The following is a 23,511-nucleotide window of genomic DNA, read 5'->3' as shown; positions in this document are numbered from 1 at the left end:
CATCTGTCATCTGATGATCTCCATACATCCTCATTTTGTTTGCAACAAACATAACTTGAGAAAGTAATCAGTATCATTCTCACCTAATTTCATTTCAAGAATTTCAAATTCCCTTCTGAGTGCTTGACGAGTTGAGCGTTTCACCCGCTCATTGCCTTCATATTTCTTCTTCATTGAGTCCCAGATCTACTTCGAAGTATCCTTCTTCAAGATTGTCTGCAAAATCGGCCGACCAATTGCCTAAAATAATAATACTTCGCCTCGAGATCTTTTAGCTCTAAGGCCTCCACCTGCTACTTACGATCCTCTTCTTGCTTACTTTGCCCTTCTGTAGGCTGCTGCTGATGCGTTTTCTCCGCCACTATTGAAGAATAGGATCTTGGAGCACTTGGTTCAGTTGCTGGTGTCGTCGGAATCCCAATCTCCACAAGGTGCCCCAATTTCTTGGATCGAAGGAAGTTCTCCATCAACATCGACCAATGGTTGTAATATCCATCGAATCTCGGAATCGACACGGGGACGTGATCCTTCTCACTTGTCATCTCTTTCTATGGGTTTGTAAGTCAGTCAGAAACTGCAGTAATTTTTTTATCAATCCCAGTGGGGGCTTTGATACCAAAATGTTAGGAATCAAGAAACCAAGAACACAACAAACTGAGGGAATGACTTATTATTGAATAAAACAGAAACTTGGCTTTATAAGCCTTACAAACTAATTGAAAAGATAAAATTGCAACCCACGTATTACATGATCTAAAACGTGGTAAAGTACTAGAGGAAACATTCAAACCACTATCCACTTCCCTAACAAATATGGATTTATTCAACAAAAGTAAATCCTAAGAGAACCTGAAAACAAGCAGCCACTTCTCTTCACAAGGTGCATATATTTTACCGCTTCTTGTGATAATAAACTGAAATTAGTGACATGATCACTAAAGAACCAAACCAAAGAGCAACAGAAGACAGATTAAAAGTCACGTACACGTTAAAAAATCGTAAAGAAATGTGATAGATCGACATCACAATGACATCCACTTATTCAACGATTGCTTCCGGACTCCCACCCTTGAGAAACTCGATAACATAACTCCCATGAGGAAGTGGGAAGATTTTTGTTTCCACAAAACCTACGGATTTGGCTAGAGCATCAAATTCAGCTGTTGTTCGCTCCTTACCACCGGGGCACATGACCATCATGGCTAAATCAACACACATTACACGCTTCATTTCTGGGGTATTCTCAACTAGTTCAGGCATTACATAATGCTCAACAGCTATTACCTTCCCATAATATGGTATTGCCTCCCAACAGTTTCTCAATATCAATTTACAGTGTTCATCATCCCAATTATGAAGTATCAACTGCAAATTAACATAGACATTGAAATGTTAATTAGTCATCAGGTAGTACGTTGCATATATCAAACAATAGTCGATCTAAAAGAATACATGCATGATCAATTTTTTACGATCAAGCAAGGTCAAAGAAAACGAACCTTCAACATGACTGACTCCGTCTTTGGTATTGATTCAAGCATATCTCCGCTTACATGTTCCACGCCTATATAAAGAATAGACGTAATGAATGGTTAATTAGCATATGAGATATGGCTAAATGAAATTTAGTACGTATAGATGCATATGTAATTACGGACCTATATAGGTAGATATATATACTGACCTTGAAAGTTAGGAGCTCGCGATATAACACTCGGCAAATTGAAGTTGATTCCCCTGATATGAGGATAATGGGACACTATCTTGGCAATTGCAGTTCCATCACCACCTCCTACATCCATCAGCTCCTTGACCTCTTCGAAACCTTTGTAAACCTCAAACACCTTATCATCAAAATATAGGTAAGAATTTACTGCCATTACCTTGTCGAACAACTGGCAAAGCTCAGGTCTGTCAGACATGTATTCATACACCGTCTCCCCATGCGCTTTGAGAAAGGGAGAACTCTCCGGTTCGAGAACCGTGTACTTGAGCATCGAGTAGCTGTTCAAAAAGAGCATTTCAGAGCCCCACAGAACCATCGGAACAAAAGAAACACCATCTTCATTCGGCACTAGGCAGAGCGCTTCCTCTGTTAGTCCATAACTTGTTTCTTGCTTTGCCTTATCGATAGGGTTTGGTTTTAGAGATGTGGATAAGAGAGAGTGAACACTTACAAGTTTGAGCATTCGCTCTAAATTCTCACCTGCTAAAGTTGGATTTGTGTTGGGTATTTGTGAAACAATTTCTTTTGATGTAAGATGAGCTCCACGACCTGATTTGGCAATGATGTTAAACACATTGAGCTCTATTGCTGCTCTCAGAGTCATTTGAATGGTGATAGAATTTGCCAAACCCCAAGCTGAAGTATGATTTGCTAAACTTCCATGGCTTTTCATGTTGTTTTTCTTGAAAAGGTTGTTCTAGGATTTTGGCTAGGTAAAGCTTGTTTTAGCTTTTGATGCAGGAGTTCAGTTCCTAACCTTATATAAGCCGGACCACCATATGTTGTGAACTGATTTTCTTGATTAGATGCGACCCTCGTGGAGAGGCAATTTATCAAGATTTAAGAATTTTCCAACCTCCTCAATCTGACTTTCTCTACTTAAGTTTCTAAATTAACAGCCGGCTGTCTTGCAGAATAAGATAATAATGTTGAAGAAGAATTATCTCTTAGATATTATTGGTGTATCTTGATTTAATTAATATAGTCTAACTAGTTAAAAATAATATTTTATCTCATATTCATCGGGATCTTTAATCTAATGTCAATATATAAGACTTCATATATATTAATAAAATTACAGTTATTTCTCTTAAATTCATTATACTATTTTACGTTATCAAGCACTTAGTTCTAGTCCTAAATTGCATAGGCCTAGAACCCGAAAAATAAATACTAAAATCCTAGAATTATTTTCCCTCGTCAGCCACACCTAACCCTAGCGCAGCCGGTCTCCGACCCCCTTCGGCCGCCACTCATGTGTGTACACACTCGTGTATCCTCCAGTTTGCTGGAAGGAAATAAAATTTAATCAAACTTGCAGTCATTGTCACCACACCAAAGGATCTTCTATCTAGTTCTATATAGAAAATATAAAATGTGTTCTTTGTATTTAGGCCTTAAATTAAGTTACTACGTCTACTCTGATACATGCATCAGTAAACATATATACGAGTTTTTTGATAACATGTTTAGTAATAAAAGTTTGTACTCATAAGAAATAATCAAGCTATAATTCATCAATATAACATCGATCTATGAATTATATCTTAGCTGATGGGATATCCTCCACAGCGCAAAATGAAATCTATGGGTTGTATAAATCAGCATAAATAGTTTTTTTTTATGATTGAATCAGCAATAATAATTTGATGAAAAGTAATAGTTTTCGATGATTTAGTCAGCAATAATAGTTGCATACGTACATGCATGCATAGGCAGAAAGAAAATGAACATTAAAATACTTAATTTGTTGACTATTTTCTCACAGGGTCAATTTTATTTCCTTGGTTGAGTCGTGATCAGTGACACCAAGAGTGATGCAAGCAAATGTTGGATAGACTAAAAGTAAGGTGGGGTGGCTAAAACTTAAGAAGATTCTTATGATCAAATAGCAGGGACATCCGGCTCTATTACAGGGGTAATTTAATCCTGAGCACTGATTCATCTTTCTTCTTTCCGACTCCAATTCCGATCACATCTGCAATTCCTCAAGTTTAAGCTCAACACATAAAAGTAGCACAAGGTCATGAATCTCCCTCTTTTCTCCTTCTTCATTTTCTTATTATCTCATTCATTTCTCAGAATTTTCAAACACTGATAAATGGAAACCTACCACTACCTGACAATAGACTAGCTAACTCTGTGATGGATGAGAGAGGAGAAATTATAAGGGTTTCTTTCCCTTCCTCTTGGGTATAATTCTATTCTTGTATACTTCTTTTCCCTCAATTATATTTTTGGTTGCCGAACTTTTGTTGTCCCTGAGATAGGGAGAAAATATTCTGCTGCTTGCGCTTGCGTTGCTGCTTGAAGAATTATAACAATGTTAATTTCAAATATTACAGCTCCTGATCCATCTTATGTTAAAGGAAATTGAAGATGAGGATTGAGAATTAATTAAGGTGATTTGGGACAGTCCCGAACGGAGGAACGGAGCTTCGGAGGAATTGAGTGAAAGGTGAAGAAAGGCTAAAAGGTAATAATTCTATATAAGGGATTGTAATGTGTGTATCGGGTTGCTAATGGTGATGGGGTTCACCATGGTTGGTTTATGGGGGTCACTCAGTCGGACTAGAGACACAGGGAATAAGAAGGTAAGGAGTGAAAGCAATGTTTTCATATGCGAAAACGAAGGTGACATGGTCAAGCCTCACAAGACGAGAGCATCGGCGTGTAAATGCGATTTAAGGCGATCGTCTTTCCAACAAACATTAATTTAATACAATACATTTTCAAATAATATGAATATCCTTCAAAATATATCAATATATTATTATAACCATAGCATTCATCCAAAATAAGGTTCTAATCAAATTATAGAATTAATATATAGAGTCATACTAAATTAAATGCAAGAGCTACACTTTAATGCGTTCAATCTTTCTGTTCAATCTTCATCGTTATATTCACTCATACCACATGAATATCATTACAATCATCAATATTCAATACATCAACATGTGCATGTAAAGTAAGGTCTTCAATCTCATCTTCATTCCTAAGTAATAAATCCAATGTTTTCATTTTCTTCTTGGAGTTCGATTTTTCTTTACCTAAAAACAAAAACGTACTAGTATAAATATGGATTGATACATATATTCTAGACAAACTAAATAACATGAGGATGAGTAAGAAAGTACTTACTTGAGCTTTCAACATTCTTCCTTTTAGAAGAAGGTGCATAAGAGGACTCATCAAATCTCATGTCATCATCCGACAAAGGAACATCATCTATTATTGGCTCATCTAGTGGCTCTACACATATAGGAACTCTAATTGACAAATTTTGTTCATAACATTCAATCGGTACATTCCTTATAGCTTCCACCTCAAACACACCTTCTTCAAGCCAAGAGAGATCATCCGGAAATATAGGATATTCCACCTATGATATCCATTTATCATTGGAATCGATTTATTCCACTAAAATGGGATCAAGCTTCTTCACTCGTCTTCTAATGTTTCTTTCCCTTAGTAAAGAGTTGTACTTGACATAAACCAATGCATTTACTCTTTTGTGCTCAAGTCGGTTCATTTTCTTAGTGTGAATCTAAAACAAACATAAAAATAAATTTAGATGACATGAATATGCTACTGATTATATAAATTGGTAATGATTCAGCAATTATTTACCGACTTAAAGGTACTCAAATCCCTCTCTCATCCAGAGGCACTACATGTTAGAGCTAAGTACACGGATAACAAACTTTGTCAAATCAGGTGTTTCCTCTCCAAAAGGCTCTCACAAACTCGCTGAAAATATAAATTATATTTAAGCTGTAAATAATAGAATATAGACAATTGTATTATAAAAGAATAATATATGAGGCATTACTTGGACTTCTTAGCTTCCTGTAATGTATTGCTATCTTACTTCCAAACTCTCCAAGGTATTTATCAAACATCTCCAATTGGATATCAGCCCTTAGCCGATCCTCAAATGACATCATTATATCCATGCATTCATGCAATCCTTTCTTGACTTCTAAAACAGTTGAGAAGTTGTCTTCATAATGTAGTTGAGGGTTTAGAAAATATCTGGCAGCATGCAAAGGTTGATGTAGTTGAGGAGTCCACCTTGCATCAATTTTGTTCCAAATTGATTGATAATGTCTAGGGTTCTTCTTCAATTCAAATGCAATCTTCTCTTTGGCGGCATCCATCAATTCATATATGTAGCCCATAGCAGGTCTTACCTCCGAATCAACCTCCCTCAAAACACACACTAATGACATCACACACTAATGGCATCACACCCTTCACACAAAATGCAACATCACTCTGAAAGTTCTTTTCAAATAGAACAATTGCACGAGTCCCTATGCATTCATGACTTTTTACTAAAGGACCATCAATCCACTTCATGTTGTTAAACATCATTTGAAGATGTTGTTTTTTGTTATAGATACTTTGAAGGGTGAGAAAGGAAGTTGCAAAGCGAGTTACCGCCGGACGAATGATCTCACTGTTGTTTGTGAATTCTCTCATAAGAGAAATGACCAATGTGTGACCATAGAGAAACTTCAACACTTTCTTAGCACTTGCAATGGTCTTCTCAACGATGATTAGCTTGCTAATATCTTCAAGCATAAGATCAATACAATGTGCCGCACATGGAGTCAACCACAACTTCAACCTCCTTTGCATAATTTGATGCATTATTGGTGATTATTTGAAGTATAAGACCCGCATTTTTATAATTTAATGCATTATTGGTGATTATTTGAACTACATTCTCTTTCCCAACTTCTCTAACCACTTCATCTAAATACTTTAGCATTAAATTACCATTCTTTACACTACCGGATGCATCAATGGACTTCAAAAAGAAAGTACCCGCCGGACTATTCACAAGAAATTAAGAAGTACTCTACCATTTCCATCGGTCCAACCGTCTGACATGATAAAACGCTCATACTTCTCTCAAGCTTTCTTATGTTCTAACAAATACTTATCAATGTCTTCAACTTCTTTCCTAAGAATCCAAGTCCTTAATTCATGCATAGAAGGAGGCTTGAACCCTACACCATACTTGGCAATTCACTTTACCATAGCTAACCAAAATATATCATTAACCGTATTAAAAGGATGCACCCTAGAAAACGCCAAACCATCCGACAAACTTCTTTTCTTAACTCTTTTTTGTAAGCTTCATTCAATACGGTTTGCCTAGGTTGAGAAGACACAAAACTATCAAGTCATTTGACTTTTGGTTGAGTAGCACTACTCCCACATTCTTCTAATGGAGAATCTATACTATCACTTCCACCACCAATTCCTTCCCCAATCTCACGGAGCATAACACATCTCTTAAATTTCAAATCATTAAAGTCCTTATTAGCTAATTGATACTCATTCTTCACATCAGAAGGGATTTTATTACAAGCTTTCATACCACCCGAAAAACCTGCTAAATGAGGCTTAGGTCTAGAAATAGTGCCACTGCATACTTGATTACAGAAAACACATCTAATATTTCTCCCCTTCCATCTTTTTTGTAAATTTCCATGCTTTATCTCTTCCATCTAACCTTTTCTCACTCATGACTAATATCCATCAACACCAACAAACACATACAACAAATGCTCAGAAACTATTAATCAATTTTATGGTATGTACTCAACTAAAAGCAAACAAATATATGCAAAAATCAAATCAATTATAAAAAATGATTAAAGTTGACTAACCTCAAAGAAAAATAAATCTTCAAGTTTCAAATAGGCAAATTATAGGTCGCAAAAAATTTGGTCTTCATTGGACAGGGAGAGGGAGGCACGGAGGTAGAGAGCAGAGAGAATGAGGAAGGCAGAGAGAGAAATAAGAAGATTATAGGCTAGGTTGATGTATAATTGATAAGGAGAGGGTTTTTGTCATTTGAAACTATTCAAAACGGAACGTTTTGGTTAAATGAGAGGGTGCCAAAACAACGTCATTTTGGCCCAGAGAAAAAAATATATATATATATTTTGCATCGTCTTTGACTCTTCGTCTCTTCGAGCCAGAAGAAGTCCTGCGACGGTGCGATGTCCCCGGCCGGAGCACTGGTGTCTTTACAATCAAGAAGACGGTCGGAACCCAAATAAACTGACGACGGCCGGAGCACTCTCTGGTGTCTTTGAATGAACCCGAACCGACCTGGGTAGCTACTGGACCGGAGATTGAAGTCGCTTCGCGTTGCTCCCCTTCTCCTCTGCTCCGTCGCTCGCTCCGGTGGTTGCCTTTCCATCGCCTCGTCTGGGTTTGAACCTGCGGGGCTTTTCTCCTTCGCTCCGCCAGAAGGCGCGCACCGACGACGCCTCGACGTTGCATCTGAAAACATTGAGTGAAAGAGGAGATATTTTCCATATTTTTTCTTTTTCTTTTCCTGAATAAAAGAGCATGACACACATGGCATACGCATATATATATTTTCTTGAGCATGACATTCCAAATCCATTTATTAGCCTTGCATTTCGAAAATTTAGTTTCTAATCATGGTCAATTGATATCATGGTTCTTTAAAGGAAATTAGTTGAATTCAAGATAGAAGCAAGTGGCCCATTTAGTTTGGTTGTGTTACTTTAGTTTTTGTTTTGCTTGAGGACAAGCAAAGTCTAAGTGTGAGGTAGTTCAAAAACTTGTTGGTTGCATCACGTAAGTATTATTATGTGTATTTGTGTAAAGCTACCTACTCCCAAAATTAGGAGGTCAAGTTTTAGTATATAGGAGAAAAGTAAGAGTATCGTACCCAAGGGATTGAGTAAGCTCTTTTTACAAAATCTAGGGGAAAAGTACTAGATTACTGCGAATAAAATCTAGAAAACACATGCAAATCTACCTTTTTACAATTTAGTGGTGTAAGCCCTTTAGAAGCCAACACCATCAATTGGTAATATTTACAATGGATGGTAGTAAAATGATTGTTAAGCTTATTTTAACAAAACTAAGGTAAAGTAAAAGTCTTTTGTCCTGCATCAAAAGTCTTTTGGAGGCAAGTTAAACCAAACAACCTTAGTCCCGATTATATTACCGTATAATACAAGTGGTCTATATACCACAAGCATAACACCCCCCTAGAGTAATTACACTCCTGGCACAAGCATTAAGTTCAAAGTAAGAAATCCAAGCAACTTAATATTTCCCGTAAGAAACACTAAACCACCACCTAAGGGCTACTCATGCTATGGATTCAAGAAGTTGTCAATTTCAAGTTTCCCGTTCATTAGTTTACTAAACATGCTCTCTAGGTGACAAAGTTAGTGAACATATTTAGTAGCATTAAGTATAAAAGCCAATAGATTCAAACATGCATCAATAAGAAATTAAATGGAGAAAATACATTGTTGCACAAGTGTGGGTAAAGCTGGCCTAACCTCAACTCCACTACTCACAATACATAGATAAAATACATAAAAACTATCATAGAGTTATACATCATGAAAACAAAGAGTGTGTGAGGAAGAACCACAATACTCATGAGCTTCCTAGATGTAAACAAAGAGAATGTGAAGCATCAAAGTATAGTATTTTTGGTTTTCTCAAACCCAAAACACTATACAAATCTACATACACAAGAAGAAGATTAAGAACAAGGCTTCATGAATCTACCACAATTGTGATTGATCAAGAGGTGTAGAATCTTAGGTTTTGGTTACTAACCCAAGATGCTACACCCCTATCTCTACACAAACTTGATACTTATGAACTAAAACTAAGAAACTAAGCTAAAACTATGCAAAAGATGAATTTTTGATAGAGTTTTAGTGTGGTAAAAGAGGTTGCACGAATTTGGAAAGAATGAGGGTATTCAAAGGCCTTAGGATCACAAATGAATGGTGGAGATGTAAGCGGACGAATAACTAGATATGATGGACAAAGGTGAAAGCACAAATTGTGGATCTTTTTTTTGAAATAGTTTCATTCATTTGTCTTCTAATTTTAAATTTGAATTTAAATTTAAATCCACAATCAATGCTCCATTGACTTATGGACTTCAGCCAGCACCATTTTCCGGCAACCATCTTCTCATTGCCGGAGTTTGACCAGCATTTTCCGTCATTAACTTTTGTCTTCTTGTGAAATCTCCACATTTGCTCTTTTTGGTTTGAAACTTTCACCCGAATTCAAATTGTGTGCTAAATCCACTCGTGTTGACGTGTTTCCGATCATTTTCACATTTGTCTAGTATGAGTAGGAAACGTAATAAGAAATAAATAAATATACAAAAAGATAAAGCAAAATAATAAGAATAAGGCAAGCATTACTAGGTTAATATTAACCTAACAAATGCTAAAAGGTCTGCCATAGGAATTGGAATGTGAAACCATGAGATATCGATGAGTATCTTTGCCAAAAATGTAAAAATCTCCTTAGGAGGAGGAACTTTTACGGTTAAGCGCTTCTCAATTGTTGGCACGCCTAACCACTGCACCTGTTACCTCTGGCTACCCAGAGCACTGCTCCGCCGTTTGTTATGCAACTGAGAGCGCAACCCGGATTCACAGATCCGACCCAGTCTGTATTCTCCAATTAAACAACGACAAAGAGAGAATCTTATCTCTCGGTAAATTGGTAAAAAAAATGGCATGGTAATTTATCCCAGGTAAAAAATAGTTTTGCCTTCACGGGTAAAACATGTTATTTTCTTCAGTAATTTGATTTTCATTTACTGATTTTATATATGGTAAATTTAACTAACCATATGTTTTTGTTTTCGTGAAATAAATTACACGACGATACAAAATTGAAAGATGAGAGTTACTTCGCGGCGTATATTTTAGATTCAAGCATGACCGTGGAATAAAGCAAGAACAACTATTACGTTGTTTATTTAGTAGACAACCAAGTATGTTTTAATTAACGTTGGTGCTTTCATGCAAATTTAAATTTCTCTGAATTTTGTCTTTTATCGAGGACTTTCAACCTCCATTTCCTTTTCAACCCGATTTTTTTGCTTTTTGGGTGGTATATAGGTATATGATTCCCCTGGTACCAAGTTTTAGAATTGGCTGGGAGTGCCGTTGTTACCATCTGTAGACGTTGTATGGAGCTACAAGTTTGAAAAAAAATGGGAGAAACATTGGTTTGCGACGTAAATTATCGTTTATACCACCAGTTTGTGACTGAAATTATCAATTATACCATTGTGACGGAATTTGTTATGATTTATTGAATTGAGTTACCATACTTTGGGACTTAACCTACAATTCAGTACTTACAAGTTGTATCGGATTTTGATACATAATGAATCTTCTCTATTCTAACCACTACATGCGCCTGAAATTTGATATTTTCATGTTGGATGTGATTATACAAGAGCGAGATATGAGAAGTTTTGAAACAAAACACTCATTATATGGAAGAACATGAGAATATCTTCTCACTATTACGGATATTTAAAGAAATAATACATTGCAGTTTTAAAAAAAAATAATGAAACATAAATGCTTCAATTAATAGTCTGAATGAAAATATAAATCCGTGTATTTTTCCAAGTTTAATGTGACTAATGTTACTTAGTCAATATATTTTTCAATTGGTTTATGGTCAAGATCTCAATCCAATTATTGGCTATAAAATTCTCATGTAGTTCAAGTAAACGAACATACGAGAATGTCTCGATGCATTTATGGTTTCATTACCAAAAGAAATATGTTAATGCAATGTAACGTATTACATACTACCTCTCACTACCCACATAAGCCCACAGTTTTAATTGTGGCATAAGTCAGGCTTACACGATCTTTGTGTGGCGCAATGCACACTTATATGATCTTTGATGTTTTTATTATACATCTGTTTCGGTTCTCCATAATGTTTGGCAGATTAGGTCATCATCTAGTTGATTTTGATCAAAACTTTACAACCTAGCATTGCAAATCGTAGAAGGACTCCGAGCCATGAGCATTTCCTCTCGGCTTTATTTCGAATCGACAATGCTTGTTGTAGCATATTTTTGCCTCATTGGCATGAAGAAGCCTTGATTGATGTCTTATTATGACATGTTTCCACCTTGTTTTGGTGCTGATTTGTAGTGTTACACGTCATGTAATGCACTCTATATTCCACCAATTTTAAATATGGTGATGTTTTTCACAAAGTTCGAATTGAACTAATGCTTGAACAAGATTAGGGGAGTGGAAAACTATAACAGGTTCGCAAGCTATGGCCTTAACAGTATCGCTAAGATGTTTCGTCCACTGCCCGGTTTTACCCTTAATGGCATCAAACAGGCCCTGCGAGGCCCCCTGCAGTCCCCCCCCCTGTGAGGAGTCCTGCAATCCCCATGCAGGCCCCCCGCAACTCCTACACGCCCCCCCCCCCCCCCCCCCCCGCATGGCCTCCGCAACCTCCCCCGCACGGCCTCCTCACGAACTCTTAGCCTTTTTTTGCTGTATTTGTTTTACGCCCACAACCCTTTTGGGTATACCTAGGCAACACCGATCCTTGTATTTGGATCTATGGTGTATATGCATGGTATTTGCATGTCAAAATCACTCGTGAATGACATTTGAGGGTCTAAAACCCTTCAGTAACGTTAAACAGCCATTTTGGGCTATTTTATTACACTTGCGGAGCTTTATATTGTGATATTTATATGTCTTGACCTAAGACTACTTATCTCTATATTCTTGATGAAAGCTATTAATGGATTTAGTTAAACATTAAACGGCCATTTTGAAACGTTGAGTGCATAGCTAAATGAAAGCTATTAATGGATTTAGTTTTAATCCATTGTGACTATGATGACTAGATGATCACAAAAGAATCAAAGAGTGGTTTAGTGCTTAAGTTTATATGCCTTATGGCATTATGGTTCCAGTCACATTTTTTTTTTTTGCATCAAGAGAGCAATTGAATCTATGAAATGGTTTTTGTCATTGTAATTGTCTACGTTGATGAATAACGGAACCATGAAATTAGTGAAGACGATACGCTACTTAAAGGTAATACTTATGCCACGTGTATCACCCACAAACGCATTGTGAAAGAGGTGTAAAACAGAGGTTCAGTATTGGTTAATGATGTATTCATAGTTCAACTGGAATCTATATATTCAGATCCATATATATTGATCGGTCTCATGCTTCCCACGATAAACCAAAAGTGTTTTTATGGAACGATAAGCTATGGCTTGTAGCGAGTCTTGTTTTACGGTATCCATCTATACCACCATCATTGACGTTACATTTGTAATAGTTTGCATGTTAGTGTTTCAAATCTAACAATATGCATGTTTGTTAACGGATTATGTTAACCGATTATGTTAACGGTTTATCATCCACATATTTTATGTGTCAAATTGCTCATCCACGACCGTATAATGACGGGTTATTTGATGTTGAATTTTATCTTGGAAGAAGAAAAAGTTACACCATGATAGAAGAAAAGTGAGATGTGATCGCCTCGTGGAGATATCATAAAGAGGAAAATTGTTGGGGAATGTGAATCGAAGTTTTGGGAAGAAGTTAAGAATTAGTGGCTGAGTAGTATGCTTAAATTTCGGGACGAAATTTCTTTAAGGAGGGTGGAATGTAATATCCCGTAAATTTATAATTATGTTCTAAATATTATTCGGAGATATTTAAATTGGTGGTGATCCGATTATATAATATGAGGGAGAAAACGAAAGTGTTCGATCTATTTATATACAGAAACGTTACCGTAACAGGTCAAGAGTTGACTTTTGATCCGTTAGGAATCTCAGAAAACTTCATTCATGAAAGTGGTATAGTTCGTCAATACGAATTTGTGGACAAGTGGCACGCGTAAATCAAAGTTCGTATAAAAGAAGTTACGAATCAAATGGTATTTGGACATTTTTAGAAAATAGTATAAATAGGAGAATTAAAGAGAAAAAGTGGAAGAAAGTCAGAAATTCGGATCGGTATTGTTCATGGGTACTGTTCACCCGTAAAAACCCATATTTTTCTTTTCTCGAGCGGCCGACTTTGGGCCGCCGGATCTCTGTCGTCCGGCCACCATAGAGCGGCGCACCAGTCCCGTTTGAAAGGTTGATGTGTCCCTTGTCGAATGGTGGCAACGTCACCCGCTATCTCGTCGCCGTTTGGAAGCGGTGAAGCCCGGAAGTTCCCCCGAAAGTGCACAATTCGCCAAACTTCACCTCGTCGGATCAAAAACTCAGGCCACTAAACCCTCCAAAATATTTAACCCAAATCATTGTGTGCTAGGAGAATCGAAGAAAAGAAATCATAGGTTTTAAATTGGGGCTTTTCGGTTTTTGTTAAATTGAAGTGTTTAGGCTCATAATTGGACTTTGTGGTGAAATAGAAAGTTGTTAGGAATGTCATTTAGATTGTGGTGGAAACATTTGGTGGTCATTGGTAGTGGTCGGAAAACGGGCGGCGCATGAGCAGTGTTCTGTGAACAGTAAAGCATAAACAATGTTTTGTGGCATAAACAATGTTTTGTGAACAGTAAAGTAGATTGTGTAGCTACAATGAAGGAAAAAATTGAGTAAAATTCAAAGCACAGGAGGAAAATAAATAAAAAATGAGACATCAAAAAAGGAGAATAGAATGAATTAATCAAAGGAGATTGCACCACCAATGACAAAAATAAGTGACAGAAAAAGAGAGAAATGAAAAGCAAGAGATAATGGAGGGATTAAGTAAATAAAATGAGATAATGCGAGGGAGAAAGAAGTAGACACATAAAAAGGAGAAAAAAAAAGAATTTATTAAAGGAGATTGCACCCACCAATGACAAAAATAAGTGAAAGAAAAAGAGAGAAATAAAAAAGAATAGATAAAGGAGAAATTAAGTAAATAAATAGAGAAAATGCAATAGAGAAAGAATAAGATAACCAAATTTAAGAAGTAAAAAAAGGAATTGATCAAAAGAGATTGCACCTACCAATGACAAAAATAAGTTAAAGAAATTAAGGAGAAAAAGATTCCAAGCTATAATATTCAAGGAGCTAAAACTTTTCTATAAATAGCACATCATTCACAAAGAAAAATTATCACTTCTCCTTAGTATTCAAGAGTTGAAACTCAACCAAAACACCACCATAAACTTCCCTCACAAATCAGCCAAGTCGTCCACGCCAAAACCATCATCATCTCCACCGAGTTTCACATATTGCAACCGTACCTCTAAGGTTCCTACAACGTGTTATTCTCACAACTCATCTCCATGGCTTTGTTTATTTGTGTTAATCTACAATTCTTTGTGTATGAAGATTGTAGGTTGTTGTTTATGTGGAAGTATTAGTTTTGTATTTGTTTCAGAATTTTCAGATTGTATTTGATATGATTTTGAGACTATGTTGAATCTATGTTCTTATAATTATTGAAGTTTGTATTTATATTGTTGTGTTCTACTCTTCGTTTACTTACTCTTAGATAATTTTTAGATATGTGCATACGAATTTAGTGCTTGAATGCAGTGTCTAAGATTGTATTTGAGTGATATCTTCATCATCCATATTGACACAAATCGAATTATACCCTAAGTAGGTTCGGTTTGTGTTAATTAAAGTAGGAAATTCTGTAAATTTACATGTACCCCATGGTGAGTGACGCCACCGTGAAGCATGTCTCCAACAAATATTTTGTGCTTAAATATAATCTTGTTTGATTTCTACCCTAAGTGTTGTTAAACTTGATTGCATCCAATTTAGGTGAGGCCCTAAGTCAACCTAAACGTCAATAGAAATCTTGCATGATTAGATGTTCCTCTAAGGCTCTAATTGTATTAGTGTCTAAAAGTATGTAATCAGATGAATTAGAAGGCATGATAGAACCAAACTTGTAATTATGTGGTGCATTGGTTAATTTAGTTTAGTTTGGTAAAAAGAAGTCGATCATGTAAATAGTAATTTAGGTTTTTTTTAGTAGTTAATAATCAATCTCAAACCCCCCATTATTTGTTAACACTAAAAGTTTAGAGTTCCCTTCAATTTCCCGGAATGAACGATCCCTGCTTATTCTATACTAACGATGACATTTTACAGGGTTAATTGTGTGATGCTCGCGCGTCCCATCAATGAGCCAGTCTACCAATCGTTAGGGGGAGAGAAGAACAAGTTTGTTCAAGTTAAATGACTTGGTTTTGTCATGGTTTGTCTCACTGTGCCTCATCATGTTCCTAAATAGTCCTACAAATGACGAGATAGAGATACATGCTGCAATTATGCCTGTAAAGATTGATGTCCAACAGATGGACATGTAGTCACTCTTTCTTGGTGACGTGGTGACTCCACAAATGTGGTTGATGGTGTCACTAGGTTGTGGCTCTCATGTAAGTGTCAACAGACCACTTGATTTGATAATACTTGTTGAATGCGAGTTATGGCACAACTTGATCTATAATCAATGATACTCACTTGTTTGTTTTCTTGGATGATGGTTATCATTGGGGAACGCCTCAATGTCAATAACAATCCAAAGAGATATCTCGACAAATGACGATGTTGAAAGAGTTTGATGTCGAACCATACATATATACTCTTTTGAAGCAAAATTCCAACATTGTAGATTGACCTACATGGAAACTGCTATCCGGCATGAACTGATGGTGATGATCGACCTACCTCTCCGCCACAGCCTCCTAGAAAGCCGTAGGATCCAGTTCTAACAAAAAGATAGGTCATTAGTCAGATAATGCCAACACCGCACATGTAAATCCTATAAGTTATACCTTTGTTAGGCATAGTGAGAAAAAGAAGAGTTTAGACTCATCTTATGGCGCAAACTCTCTCACAAAACGCCCTGAAATCAAATATGAGATGGTTTGTTCTCATAATACCTTGTCAGTTAGATAGTTTCCAAAACAACTGAATTTGTAGCTTGTGGTCACATATCATCTTTGTTATGACTAAGTTAAGAGATGTAGATAAAGATCCTGAATGGATTAGTTTTAACCTAATTCAAGTGCCTCCAGACTACGGAGTGCGTTAACTTGATAAAGTTAGGGATATTAAAATGAAGTGTGATGGACTCTTGATGAACTAAGAGCCAAATGTTGCAATTCTAAAGCTCCTTGCTTAAAACTCAGGACTTACCACCTTGACCATTCAAGTCTATTAGACTGGAAAATGCAAGAGAATTCACTTCGAAGACTTTTTATTGCATGGCGGGATAGATGTTGCACATCTCATAACCCCATGTTCATTCGATATAATAGAAGAGCAAGAACGATAATTAAGCAGTTGTAGCTTATAACTAGGGCCCTCGTTATGCAAAAGTAATTTACCCATAACTATTTGGGGATATGTAATGTTGCATGCACCTGTACTTACAATGAAAGAATCTTGAGAATACTAGGTCTCGAAAGTGATGACTGTTATTAATGATGTTATTCATCGGTTGGCTAAAGGCAGTAAGAATGTTAAACCAATGTCTACAAGTATTCCTATGAATCATTTGAAGTCAAGAGAAGACATGTTTCCGCTGTTTAAGCGATGATAAGTCTTAGAAGAACACTCCATTTAAGTATGATATGTGTATGCATGTACTTGTTGTATTATATTTGACTCGACATGTCATTCGGTTTAAACTCGTAAAGCCAAGATGATGGCTGAGTACACCCACACATATGTCAGTGCTTGATCACAGAACATTGTGACGTTAAATCCTATATCCTGACACAATAGACACTTTAATGAAGCGATGTCAGAATTTGTCCAGATTTGTAAGTCAACTTCCACGGGACATATAGAGCAGCTCACTTGTTGGAAAATGGTAAATTTAGTACCATTAGAAAGATCTATGTGTATACTTTCTAGGGACACTAACCATGTGACTATATCACTTATATTGAGTGAGTTATAGCTGTTTTAGTAAAATAAGACGGATCTGTCCGGAACCTGCAACTGACTCAACTTCGACGAAGCTTTGTGATCAGCTCAGACCGAACTAGGTTATGAACCTTATATCACTGGAAAGCCACGGATGTTTATTTTCCAGAATAGTTTACGGTTTATCCATATCTATTGTATCAAAGACGTTATGACTATTTAGATGCGTGAAGGTCATACCACGCGTAAATCTGTTTTTCATTGCAAACTCTTGTTTGAGTTGTTATGCAATTCTCTTTCTTTTGATTCATGTACGGATAAATGTACATGTTTGATTTAAAAAAAAATTGGTGAGATTTAATAATCAAATTATTGACTCATTACTACTTTTGAAGAATGTGAAGAGCGTTCGTACACACAATCCATCTAAACTCCGAGATTGAGTTACCGATCATGGGAGTTGTTTTGCAAACTTCAAGGGGAGTCTATACCACATGTTATCTTCAATAGTAGTTAGTGTGTTATGCTCTTTTTCCCTTCGACCAAGTTTTTTATTTTACCCAAGATGTTTTTGTTTTGCTTGGCAAGATTTTTACCGAGGCAACAGTTATGCACCATGACACATTAGGATCGCGTTACAAGGGGGAGTGTTGTAGAATAATTATCTCTGTAATCTTCTGTTGTATCTTGTCTTAATTAGTATAAGTTAGTCTAGATAAGGAATAATATATAATCCATAATCCTACGGGATATTCAATGTAATACATATATAAAGGCCACCTTATCAATGAATAAAGATGATGTTTCTCCTTATTTGATGCATACTACATTCCTCTATTACAGTATAGAAATTATAATTCTAATAAGAAAATAAGTAATTATCATTTATTAATAAGATTAAAATAGCATAATAGGTAAGGAAATAAAAGGAAAAATCTCTCGAACTCCCGAATGGGCCAATATATACCATAATTTTGAACTTAATGCCAATTAATACCTAATTAAAACATAGATGTTATGCCATTTTGAAATCACAGCATGCCCCCTCTAGCCTCTTCTAAGTTCCGCCCCTACACGTACTAGGGTTAATGCATCTGGTCTTCCATCTTTCCCGGGCCAGAGTTTTATTTATCATTTTAGTAAGTCATCTTAGTGGTAACGGGTAACCAAATCAACGGGGGTGACTCCCGTCTTGTGTTTTTAGGCTCCATTAACCCTAGTTTTTATGTACTTGTCCAATTTACATAATCAGTTTTCTAATTAAGAACCGATAATCAAGCTCTAGTCCTCTAGTTTATGTTTGTTTAGTTAAAAGACGGCAAGGTGACATACTTCTTATCTGTATGTATTAAAGCAATTTAGCATATAGAACTGTCAATAGGCATTATATATAATTATATAATATATTATATATATTAAAAAAATTTAGCATATGGAACCGCCAATAGGCATTATTGAAGAAATTAATACCCTTTTTTGGAAGAACTGTTTTGATTTAAAAAAAACATCTTGTATGAACAATCTGGTAAAAGACAAAGAAAAAAGAAAAATACAATCTAGTAAAAGACAAAGAAAAATAGAAAAATAGAAAAAAATTTGATTAACTTCCTTTGAATCAACTTTATTTTGTTTGCCAAATTACTAAAATAAATTCATGTTTGGTTCTTTCCATTTGGACTGGAAAAGTGGAAATGAAAGTGAGCGATTTCTGGAGAAAATTGTTAATAATTAATGGATATAGGCTTTATATAGACAATTAGACATTGTAGATCAGCACATGTCAGTATTTGGAAGCAACCAGGAAGGAACCAGGGGAAAGAAACAAATGTGGAAATTATAGCAAGGCATAGACAAGAGAAAACGTGCTGCCAAGAGTACTATCCATGCAGATGGCGGAGTAAATACTGCAACTGTTGAACTCCCCTTATATTCCAAAATGTCTGCCTAACTAAACTTTCATAAATTTTCTTCTGGGAGTCTAAATAAAGCTTGATAATACAACAAACGTACGGAGACGATGATATCCCAAAAAAAATTGACCAAAACAATGAAATAAAATAGTGGAAACCGAATTGAGATCAAACCTAGTTAACATTAGTCTTACTGTGTCAGTGTAAACATTTTTGTTCAATTCGGATATCCTCGATCTGCTAGCATATACAACTAATACATAGTAAGATGTGTATACACTCGTGTATCCACCATTTTGCTGTAAGGAAATAAAATTTAGTCAAACTTGCAGTCATTGTCACCACACCAAAGGATCTTCTAGCTAGTTCTAGATAGAAAATACAAAATTTGTTCTTTGTATTTAGGCCTTAAATTAAGTTCCTACGTCTACTCTGATACATGCATCAGTAAACATACGAGGTTGCAGTATGTCCAAGTTCAAACAATTTTTTGATAACATGTTTAGTAACATGTCCAATAAATAATCAAGCTATAATTAATCAATATAACATCGATCTATGAATTATATCTTAGCTGATGTGATATCCTCCACAGTTGAAAATGAAATCTATGGGTTGTATAATCAGCAATAATAGTTTTCTTTTTTCTATGATTGAATCAGCAATAATAGAGAGATTTCAAATACACACCCTAAATATCTTAATACACATCCATACTTAATACATCACCTATTTCAATTTTCATTCCAATATTTTTACTAAATACATCACATAAAATACCTAAAATACCTTTGAATTAAAAAATCACAAAATATGTCATTATTGAATATACAAAGCTACTTTTTACAGTGATTAGTATATTATCATATATATATTAACATCGTATAGATGTTCATATCGATTCCTGTTTGTTCTTATGAATCATTATGGATTGTAATTGTTTTTTTCAAATTCTTTAACCATAAAAATGATAAACAACATGAAGAATATATATATATATATATATATATATAAGGAAGGGATGAATTGATTGTTTGAAGAAGATGAACATTTCTTTGTTAAGAATGTATGAAGATGAAATTTAATGAATGATAAAAAAATCATAATTCTTTTTCATGAATTACCTTGTTTGGGACTCTAAAAATAGAAATGATCTTTTTTCGGTGACAATTAAGGAATGAATTGATTGTTTGAATCTTCCACTTAATTTTCCATCAAGATATATACTAATTTAAATTTCCCTGTAGATTTTCTTATTTTAATTGTTTCTAAAAATAAATTCTTAGTTTGATAATTTAATTTGTTTTTAATTTTCTGAATTATTACATGTACCTATTTTGGTCATTCAACGTACATGCGAAATTTTATTTGAATTATTGAATGATAAGTGTGTGTATCAAGAGTTTATAGGTGTGTATTTAAAACTTCTCGCAATAATAATAGTTTTTGATGAAAAGTAATAGTATTCGATGATTTAGTCAGCAATAATAGTTGCATACGTATGTGCATACATAGGCAGAAAGAAAATGAACATTACAATACTTAATTTGGTGACTATTTTCTCATAGGGTTTGCAATTTAATTTCCTTGGTTGAGTCGTGATCTGTGACACCAAGAGTGATGCAATCAAATGTTGCATAGACTAAAACTAAGGTGGGGTGGGTGGCTAAAAGTTAAGAAGATTCTTATGACAAATAGCAAGCTGAAATATTGTAACGATTTTTTTCTAAGTCAAAGTCGCAAACTCTTACTTAATATCAAGAGAAGTCTACGCTGATAATAATTTTCCTAAAAGCTTTTTTTCTTATTTGGTACGCAGTCTTTGTTTTGTCAAGTCAGTACATGCGTGCTTTGCTCTTTAAATAGCAGTAGGTGATTGATGAATGATGAATTTAACAAGATACCAAAACAATTACTTGGGTTAACTATTATAATCTAGGGAGCTAGAAGCCATGGAACTTGAGTTAGTCCTATTCTTTATTTTGGGAATCATCTCTCTTCTTCTCTATACCAGGAGTGTACTACGCCAAAATCACCATGTTCAACACCTCCCTCCAAGCCCCTTTGCTTTGCCCATCATTGGACACTTCCACCTTCTTGGCCCTCTCATCCACCGCTCCTTCCAAGCCCTCTCGTTCCGGTTTGGCCCCATATTTTCCCTCCATCTCGGCTCTGTTCCATGCATTGTCGTAACCTCGCCCGAGCTCGCAAAAGATTTCCTCAAAACTCATGAACTCTCGTTCGTATCCCATGCTCAGTCCACGGCCATTGAACGCATAACCTACGACTCTTCCTTGGCATTTTAGCCCTACGGACCATACTGGAAGTTTATCAAGAGGGTGACGGTGAACCAACTCCTCAGCAGCGGTAGCGTCAGTAAGTTTCATTCCATTAGGGCGGACGAGTACTCTCGGCTCCTTAAGCTCTTGGCAGAGAGAGCGGAGAATTGTCTGGCTGTGAACCTCAGTGAAGAGCTGCCAAGGCTTTGCCACAACATTATAGGCCAGATGATGCTTGGGAAGTATTCCACTGCGGCTTCTAGCAACACAGAGCGGGCTGAGGAGGCGAGGTTGGTGGTAAGGGAGGCGACCAGGATCTTCGGAGAGTTGAACTTGTGTGATTTTAATAGGGTGTGGAAGAAACTAGACTTCCAGGGGTTTGGGAAGAGAATTGAGGACACGCATATCAAATTTGATGAATTGGTGGAGAAGGTTGTCATGGAACGTGAACAACTGAGAGTTAAGAACAAGAAAATTAATGGTGGAGAGGAGATCAAGGATTTTCTAAGCATTTTGCTTGATATGTTGGAAGATGAGAGTGGTGAGAGTGTGGAGGTTGGATTTTCAAGAGTTCATATTAAGGCTCTAATTACGGTAATAATTAACATGATTATACTAGCTAGGGTTCTTTTTTTTTATATAGCACTGAGGTGATACTTGTGATATATAACTGATAACTTATGATTTTCTTTGTTTTTCACAGGATTTGTTCACGGCTAGTACTGACACAACAGCCATTGCAATGGAGTGGGCGTTGGCGGAGCTTATCAATAACCCAACGGTGCTCGAGAAAGCAAGGGAGGAGATCAGTAGTGTGGTTGGGAATGGACGAATAGTTGAAGAATCGGATGGTCCAAATCTTCCATACATCCAAGCTATCATAAAAGAAACATTTAGGCTACACCCACCCGTGCCTATGGTCACAAGAATATCGGTAGAAGACTGTAAGGTCCGGGACTATGTTATTCCGGTGAACACAATACTATTTGTGAACAATTGGGCCATCGGGAGAGATCCAACAAACTGGGAAAAACCGTTGGACTTTTGGCCGGAAAGATTCTTAGAAAGCATTGGAGGTGACCAAACGAGTGGAATGGATGTTAGAGGTCATCACTTTCAATTTCTTCCATTTGGTTCCGGGAGGAGAATATGTCCCGGTATCAACTTGACCATGAAAATGGTTCCTAGTCTGGTGGCCGCTATGATTCAGTGCTTTGATTGGAAGGTTACTCCAAGCAAGAAGATGAACAATGATGATGTTGTTGATATGAGTGAAAGGCCAGGACTGACAACTCCAAGAGCTCATGATCTTGTGTGTTTTCCAGTAGCTCGCTTTAATTTACTTGATGTTCTTAAAACTTGATAATTAAGGGAGACCCAGATGTTGTACTTACCCATAAAATAAGACCGAGGATGCAGGGGTTAGCTCTCTCATGCATGTATGTGTATGTTATTTTCGTTTATTTGTTTGTAAGGTTTTTCAATATTGTAATACTTGAAATAGTTTTTTTCACCAACAGTCCCTCAATTCTGGTGTACTTACCAATGTGATACCTCAACTCTTAATCGTACCAATGTGATACTCAGACTCTAGTATTGCTATCATTGAAGTACTTCCGTCAATTTTTTAAACTTTTCCGTTATCTTGGTGACGTGGCAGGTACGTGAGGCCCACAAAGAGGGTTAAAAGACAAAATTAACCTCATCTGAGATGAGCAATGTTTTTCCCGCCCTTTATCTTGAGAAAGACACCCAACAATTCCAATTTTGGTGCCAATTTTCACTCCCTACTCCTTAATTTGTGTCTAATATCTAAACTAAAGAACTACCGCCAACCAGTCGACCACAATCTGA

At 36.1% G+C, this 23,511-nt stretch overlaps 2 protein-coding genes across 2 annotated transcripts; one reads left to right on the top strand and one right to left on the bottom strand.

The window, feature by feature from the left end:
* Positions 1–1,038: 1,038 nt before the first annotated feature.
* LOC126785966 ((S)-scoulerine 9-O-methyltransferase-like) lies at positions 1,039–2,399 on the bottom strand. Its single transcript, XM_050511655.1, has 3 exons — positions 1,685–2,399; positions 1,500–1,564; positions 1,039–1,365 (listed from the first exon to the last, which is right to left on the bottom strand). The coding sequence occupies exons 1-3, from the start codon at positions 2,397–2,399 to the stop codon at positions 1,039–1,041; spliced, it is 1,107 nt and encodes a 368-aa protein (XP_050367612.1).
* Positions 2,400–21,288: 18,889 nt separating this feature from the next.
* On the top strand, positions 21,289–23,208 carry LOC126788322 (licodione synthase-like). The gene is given in 2 exon segments (XM_050514297.1): positions 21,289–22,251; positions 22,361–23,208. Coding segments are annotated over 2 exon segments (1,581 nt in total). The 5' UTR covers positions 21,289–21,330; the 3' UTR covers positions 23,021–23,208.
* Positions 23,209–23,511: the final 303 nt, after the last annotated feature.

This window comes from Argentina anserina, chromosome 3 (assembly GCF_933775445.1).
Source record: "Argentina anserina chromosome 3, drPotAnse1.1, whole genome shotgun sequence".
In the NCBI taxonomy this organism is placed as follows: domain Eukaryota; kingdom Viridiplantae; phylum Streptophyta; class Magnoliopsida; order Rosales; family Rosaceae; genus Argentina; species Argentina anserina.
Note: the sequence above shows the minus strand (reverse complement) of the source record. Positions and strands in the feature narration are given on the sequence as shown.